This window comes from Lutra lutra, chromosome 8 (genome assembly GCF_902655055.1).
Source record: "Lutra lutra chromosome 8, mLutLut1.2, whole genome shotgun sequence".
Lineage (NCBI taxonomy): Eukaryota > Metazoa > Chordata > Mammalia > Carnivora > Mustelidae > Lutra > Lutra lutra.
Window position 1 is genome coordinate 133,199,933 of NC_062285.1, and position 7,763 is coordinate 133,207,695.

Below are 7,763 nucleotides of genomic sequence, written 5' to 3' on the forward strand. Positions count from 1 at the left end.
CTGGAAAAATCAGGCTCGAACTTCAGAACCCAACTCGAGCATTATCTCCTTTGAGAAACCCTCCAGCAGCCTCCCTGGCAGAGTCCTTGTGCCCTACTCCGATCCCACGGCACCTGGGGGAGGGTCCGAAATCCCCTTCTTAGGTAACAGTGTCTGTGTCTCCCCCCAACCACATGGGATTTACTCAGGTCTCTCTAGACTTGTCCCTGATGCCAGGACAGCCCCAGGACGCCCACCCTTGGTGGCCAAGTGCCCCTTGCAAGGCTGCAGACGATTGTGGAAGACAGCTGAGGAACCGCTGCTGTTTTCAACAGTGGACAGAGCTGGGGGTGCACCAGGCGCTGGGAGGGCCCCGTCCACGCAGTCCTGTCTGGTTCCACGCAGCTCTGGGAGATACCGACCCCTGCATGGACACAGAAGGGGAGGGGGAGGGCCGCGTGGCTTGTGAGGTGTGCAGAGACTGGACAGCAGGGCTTTGCACCTGCACACAGGGAAGCCAACCTGACCCTCCCATCTGGACAAGTGTCCCCGGGCATCATGTCTCCTCCGCAGCATTGTGGGAGGGACAGAGTGACAGAATGATGACCCAAGAATCACACCCCAAGGTTTGTGATGATCACCCCATGTGTGGCTTGGGAGCTCAGCCTGAACTGGCAGATGGGGAAAGTCTGGTGAGGGGACAGGTGGTGGCTTGGGTCCAGCCACTCAGGACTGGAGCCGGAAGTGAAGGCCACACTGACACTCAGACCTCGAACACGTGGTTGAAGTTCTGTTTTGTCCACGTCGCCTTCCTCGGTCCCTTGTTGCTCATTGTCGAGTGAACTCCCTTCCTCCTGATTGTTCTCCCTTTCCTGAGCTGGCGGTTCGCCTGCTGCCCTGATGGAACCACCGTGAGATGCAGAGCACAACACGACTTCCCTGGGAGCTGCGGCCCAAGGGTCTCATGCCTATGTGTCATGTCCTCGAAGTGGGTGGCCTTGCCGGGCTCCGGGATCACAGCCCCGCGGGGCGGCAGCCAGGCAGGGGCTACAGGTCCCTCAGGTGAGGATTCGGTGTCTCTGACCTGCAGGGACCAGTGCCGAGTCCGCCCCACCTGGGGACCCAAATGATCTAGCGGCTATAAAATCAGGCTCCTCTTGACCTCCAAGGATCACAAGGAAAGTCACCCAGGATGACCGCAGTTCCAGAGTCGGGGTCTTGGGCAACATCTCTGGTCAATAAGCCATGTCAGCCCTTGGGGACGGTGACCCTGGCTCAGCTGGAGAGTCCCCCTCACACAGTGGAGGGATGTGTCCGGCTGACACGACAGCACCATCAGACGGTGGCTGGGACAGTCAGTAGACGGGGCCTCACGATCAGCACCCCCACCTCGTCTCTCCATCCCGTGGGGACACGTGCTTGGGCTCAGCTCTGCTGGACCTTAGGACTCGTGTTTCAGAGCAGGGACCCCACCTGCCGGGTCTCCCTCTGTCTAGGGACCAGGGCAGGGGTGGCCCGAGTAGGGGCTGCAAACTGGACATGGGACATGGAGGACTTCTGAAGCCATCAGAGTGGCTGCCAGAGACCCACACCTGAGGGCACTGCGTCCATGCTGACGGCACCTGGTCACTCATGGGACGTGGAAGGGGAGCCACGGATTGGGGTCACTTGTGACCCAGCTGCCAGCGTCACCCCATGGACAGCCTTATTGGTCTTTGCTCAGATCCCTGGTCAAATCCTACTTCAGGAAGGCTCAGAACTAAGTATGAAGATGACAAAATCAGGGGTACCAGGGTGGCTCAGTTGGTTTGGCATCTGCCTTCAGCTCAGGTGTCATTACAGGGTCCTGCGATCGAGACCCGCATCGGGCTCCCTGCTCAGCAGCCTGCTTCTCTGTCTCCCTCTGCCTGCTGCTCTGCTTACTTGTGCTCTCTCTCCATCTCTCTGTCAAATAAATAAAATCTTAAAAAAAAAAAAAAAAGATGACAGAATCAAATATGTCGTCTTCTCATATAGTCCAACAATTCTAACTTTATTATTCCTGGCCTCCCCATTGCTAGTTCCTCTACAACGCTCTTGATCTACGTCCCCTGCGTCCCCTTTAGTCCCGTCCCCTGTCTGTCCCCTCCTTCCTTATTCCAGGTTCCTTGTTCCTTCCCCTCTTTGACTCCCCCTGCCCACCCTGCATTAACCCCTCCCTCACTGGCTCAGCTTCAGAAATGCCAAACTCCTCAACCCCCCAACACAGAAGCTTTATTTGGCACTTTTCCCCCTTCGAATAAGGCACCTCCATGTCATTGTCCCACACATGTCCCTGCTCCCCGCCCTGCTCAGGGATCACGGAGTCGGGCCCTCCTTCAGAATTTCATAGATCTCGCTGAGCTTCTCCAACTTGCTCTCCAGCTCCCGGGCCTGCTGCCTCATGTCTTCAGCTGACTCTGTCTTTGCTTCTTTTCTCAAGTGTTCTGAGTCTTTCACGAGGTTGACCATACCCATTGCAAGGGAGAGACCTGCAGTGGCCGCACCCATGATCCAGGCTCCTTTGGTCATTGCCAGAGCAGTGCCTCCAAAAGCTTTCTGCACCTGCCGGCCACCTCAAACTGAGACACTCGGAGCTGTCATGAGGCGCCTAACATTGACTACAAGGCAAGGTTTGACTTTGACTAGCTTGATGGCACGAATATTCTTTGCAATGTTTTGTAGGGCTCTAAAGCGTTTATCTGTTAAGGAACAAATCTGGGGTATGCGGTCACGCAGAACCATTTCAACAACCTGCCCTTTGTCAAAATCAGTTGACGTCAGGTTGGCTTGGGTTTCTGCGGGCGACTCGCTTGAATCTTTCACGAGGCTAGTAGAGACCTGGGTCACAGTGGCTGCTGCTCCCAGCCCCATTCCAGTTGCCAAGAGTGCCAGATTGGCCCCTGCTGTCACAGGAGCCAGACCCAAACCAAGGATGCTCAGGAGGCCAGACACAACACCAGTGGAGCTGGCTACTACGTTGGCGATGGTGCAGCCACTGGGTACCCTGTCCACCTCATCTGCAAGCTCTTGGAGCTTTCTTAGGCGCTCCTCAAGCTCTACATTCAACTGGGGAAACTGATGCAGAAACCTCTCCCTAGCCAGCTGCTTGCCGGCCTCCATATCCACGGCTCTTTTGCAGCTCGTTCAGACCTTCACGTAGGGCTTCTGCCTCCTCTCTGTAACAGGGAAGGTCAAGGGATTAGGAGAAGCTTATCCAGAAAATGGGCTTCATTTGCTCTAACCTCCATACACTACAGAACTTTTACTGTAAACCAAATGGAAAAGAGTTTTACAAATGCAAAGAATCCTTCCTGCAATGTTGCACACGTTCCGCACACTGCTCATGCTCCATAACACACACCAGTCGGGGAGTAAATAAGTCCATGTCATCCTCAGAGGCTCTTAAATAGTGGCTATTGGAGGAAGACGGCCTCGCAGTCAAGGACAGGGCCCCACAGTCAGTACCACAGTGTCTGTAGACTAGGAACTCTGCAGATGAAGAAAGGGCAGTGCGGTTGGAGTGGGAAAACCTTCCTTCGGAGAAACATCGTGTGTACTGAGGGATGAACTTCCCCACAGAGGTCTGCTCTCGCCCTGGGCACTGGGAAGTGAGCTCTAGGACCCACCTAGGATGTTAAGGGTCCTAGAACGATACGACTGTCTTCCCTTGCCTGGGCCGTTGGCCTCGGGACACCCTGACAAGATGATGGAGTCCTTGGGTCATGAGCTGTCAGTTGTGACCATGGAGGATCTAGAAACTGGCCTCCCAGGAGAGCAGAAGGCGACAGGTCAGCCATGCAGGCAGATGGAATTGAGCCCCAGTAAAACTCTGTCTTGAGGTTCAGGCTGAAAAATACTCTCTCCTGGAAAACATGTTACCTGGGCTCTCATGAGCCTCCTCCTGACTGTGCCTTGACCTTGGTCTTCTGTGCCCTGTCTTTGACAGCCTGTCGTGCCCAGTCTGAATGAGAACCCTGTTGGGTCAGATTAGCAGGAATCCTCCCACCATGATGTCTCCTCTTAGTGATTTCCCATCCCCTGCCCCTGCCCTGCTCCTTGACTATAAATCCCTACCGGTCTTCACTCTGTTCCAAGATGAGCCCAATCTCTCTCCCCTATGACATCACTCTTGACACCTATGGCTTGAATTAAGTCTTCTTGACCATTTTAATAAGTGTCACAGTAATTGCTTACTTGCACAGTGTGAGCATCCTGGTGGGAAAAGCTCCCCGTGCACTGTCACACACTGGATACAGGACAATAAGTCCTCCTGAGGACGATGGAAGCTTTGCACTGGAAACCCTCCCAGACTCTGCCCCAAGTGTCTCTCTCCTGGCTGACAGGAAGCTGTATCCTCCCCTGCCACACAGCATAACTGAGGGACAGCTCTAGACAAGCTCTGTGAATGCTTCCAGGGAATCATCCAATCTCAGAGGCGCTTGGGGACCCCCGAATTTGCAGCTGGTGCCGAAAGTAGGGGCGACCTTAGGGATTGTGCCCTCAGTTTGCACTTTGGTTAACTCTGGGTACTTGGAATTAAAAAGAAAAAAGAAATCTTCAGAGCGAGAAAGGACCTTAGTGACCATTTTGCTTGACACCAGCTCTTCCTCCCAAGCCTGCTGTCCTCAGATGGGGCCCAGTCACTGCCCCAACTGACTGAGAGCCAGGACACCCACAACCCTGATTCACCTCAGACTCTCCAGCTCATGTCACCAACTCCCGAGCCACCACCAGCACCCCCGACCTCACAGGTGTCACCAGCATAACTCATACCTTAGCTGGTACACCAAGGCCATGTGCAAGATTACAACCTCTCTTAAAGATGCAGGAGACTTCGCGAACCTTCTCTATGAATCACACAGCCGGAAATGACCTGCATTCTGGCAGCTAGCAGAGGAAGTACTTTCCTCTTTGGTAGGGACCTCTGAGGTTCAGAATCCCTCAAAGGTACACAATTGGCAGCTTCCCCCTGTGGAGCTGGAAGTTGTCACAAAGTCACACTGCCTCCTATTGGTCTGGAGCTGCTCTGTGTAGAAGAAAGGCGCTTCCAAATGGTAGTCAAGACCCCCAGATCCCAGGCCAGGTATGGAAGAAACACCCCCTATGGCCCCGTATGTCTGGTGGTGAGGAGATCAAAGGAGGGAGGGAAGAAATGTCCCCTGTCCCAATCACAGGACCTCTGCTAGGTCCCTGGTCTCCTCAAGTGTGCGCTCTAAGGCTTCCCTCAGTCCCAGACCCGCTGCCCAAGACTACCTAGTCCTCCAACCTAGAGGCCCCCTTGTCCATCCTGATTGTCATCTCTGGCCCTGGTCTAAGCCTCCTGGCACCTTGGACAGGATGACTGCCCTTGGTTCTTCAACTTTCACCTCGCAATTCACACGAAGGCCCTGGCCACGTTCTTCTCAGATTGAATTACTGTTCCCATGGAACAAATGCCCAATCTGACACTCCCAGACACACAGACCCAGAGAGCTCCAGGGCTAGGCAGAGAGAGAGTCAGGATCCAACCAGCTCAGTCCAATTCCACTCCAGCCTCTCCACATCATGGGCTCGCAGGATCCTGCTGCATAGTCATGGAACTGCTCAGGTGTGGAGGGAAGGCTCTAGTCTGAATCCCAGGGCCACAGACTGAGGCATCGGCCTTCTTGTGACTGGTCCCAGAGGAAGTCATGCTTGGCCCTCATCTCCAGGAAGAGGAACCTTGACCCCCGTCACTTCTCGGCAAACCTCTAAAGACTTAACATTAATGGGTACCAACTATGTGTCATCATTATGCTAGGGACGTTACACACATTGTCTTCACTTCCTCATGATAAAATTGAACAGATGAACACATCAAGGCAGAGAAGGGTCAGCTTTAGGTTAAAGCCCAAGGTCTCATAACCTGCCCTCTGCAGGTTTCGCCTCTCCTCAATCTGAGGCCTTTCACTGCCGGCAAATGTCATGGAAGACATGTTCCTCATGGACTGTCGAGAAGGAACATGCTCAACCCCAACCCAGGACTCTGTCCCGCAGAGACCTGGGTGACCATCTTGGGGCATCTGGGGCCAGGGGGTTACCTGGACAAAGTGGCCACAGCCACGAATCTCTCCAGGCTTCATGGTCAGTCAGCAGGACGTGCAGCATCTTTCTGCTCACTGAGTTCTGGAAAGTCTCAATGACCTCCTCGAGAAATCATTCACTCTCTAGATGGAACAAAAAAATGAAAGTTTTTAGTTTTCTCTTATTCCTGCTTCACTAAGGGAGAGAAGAAACCTGGGCTTAGCTGGAGGGAAACCACAGCGCTAAACTGTGCTTTTATGGACTTCTTGTTGGGATGGGGTGGGGGGGGCAGGGAAATAGGTGAGAGTCGGCCTGGGCAGGGGTTTTGAGATCAATAGAATCCGTTCCTGCCCCGCTTTCGTATCTGATAGGCAGGGGCTTACAGATGGGACACAGGACAAGTGCCCTGGGAGCCCGGGGGATGCTAGGGGAGGGGAGGTTTTACCTGGAACTAACAGGTTCCAGGGACAGGGGACAGCAACAATACTTAGGGAGGACACACTGTGTAGCAGGCCCTGGCCCAAACACATAAACACATTCTATTTGATCCTCATAACCACACAAGGAAATATTCTCATTTTACAGGTTAGGTAAGGTAAGGCACTCCAGATCACACAGCTGGGAGGTGGCAAAGACCAGACCGGGGTCCAGGTTGTGGCCCACTGACCCTCACAGAGCACTCAGGCTGGCAGCAGGGTGAGAGCTGGAGGAAATGGCCTCTCTTGTAAAGCCCCACAGTCATCCCGAGCCATGCTGGAGGCTTGGACAGGGCAAGAGGGCAGGAGCACGCTCCAAGGCTGCTAGTCTACCCCCTCCCCCCACCATGCCTCAGGATCCCTTTTTTCCCCTCCTTTCCCCTCTGCTGTCCCCTTCCTCCCTCTGGACTGTCCTGGCCTCACTTCTGGGTCATTGATGGATTTGACGGGGAGCAGGGGAAGGGAGGAAGTAAGCACCTCAGCCATGACCCTCGGAAGACAAGAGGGAGGTGTCCCTACAGACTCCTGGGCTGGGGACTCCCCTTGACCTCTCTTGGGGGCTCAAGGAAGCTCTTCAAGGGACCGATTCCTCTGTAGGTGAGCTAGGCTGGAGGCATCCCCGCAATTCCAGGGATCATCCAGAGAAGTGGAAGGCGACTACCTGGGCTGAGCCCACGGGCTCCCGAGGTCATGGTGTCGCCGTAGCTTTCCCTACTGCTTGCGTCCGTGTTGCAGAAGAGAGAACAAATCGTGGGGTCAAATGTGAGCCAGCGGAGGCAGCAGGCTGCAGTGAGGGGCCAGGTCTTGGGACTTCCCTCTGGGATGGCGACAAATGCCAAGATGGACTTTACCCCGTGTGTGTGTGTACTGGCTTCTGCCAGCTGCTATTGAAGGAAAGTTACTCACCTCACTCCAGCTCACTCCCAAGCCGAGTCAGCGTCCTGTCGCCTGTTGGGGCACAAGAAGAAGACGTCCACAAGAAGGACGAGGAGACTGCCATCTGAGAAGTTACAGAAGCAATGAAACCAAACACAGAAGAAAAGATGGGAACATGTGTTCTGGAAATTCCTTGAGGTCGGGAGCGTTTGTGTTTACTAATGGGTAAGAGCTAATACTGATCAAGTATTGATGACAGGCAGGCTCCTGAGGTGGCCCCTCACTGAGTACCCACTCCAGGATGTGGGGCTCCTGGGGCTCCCACTAGTAAGTGCAGGAAACCATCACCTGAACTTAGGTTAGTCCAAG

General features: G+C 54.3%; 1 protein-coding gene across 1 annotated transcript in view; it reads right to left on the bottom strand.

Annotated features, from left to right (window-relative positions):
• The window catches only part of LOC125106650 (apolipoprotein L3-like), a 16,389-nt gene extending 9,151 nt beyond the window's left edge, over nucleotides 1-7,238 (bottom strand). The window contains exon 1 of the mRNA XM_047741026.1: nucleotides 7,180-7,238. Within this exon, the coding sequence (XP_047596982.1) occupies nucleotides 7,180-7,210 (31 nt within the window). The 5' untranslated portion in view covers nucleotides 7,211-7,238. The remainder of the gene's footprint in view (nucleotides 1-7,179) is intronic.
• Nucleotides 7,239-7,763: the final 525 nt, after the last annotated feature.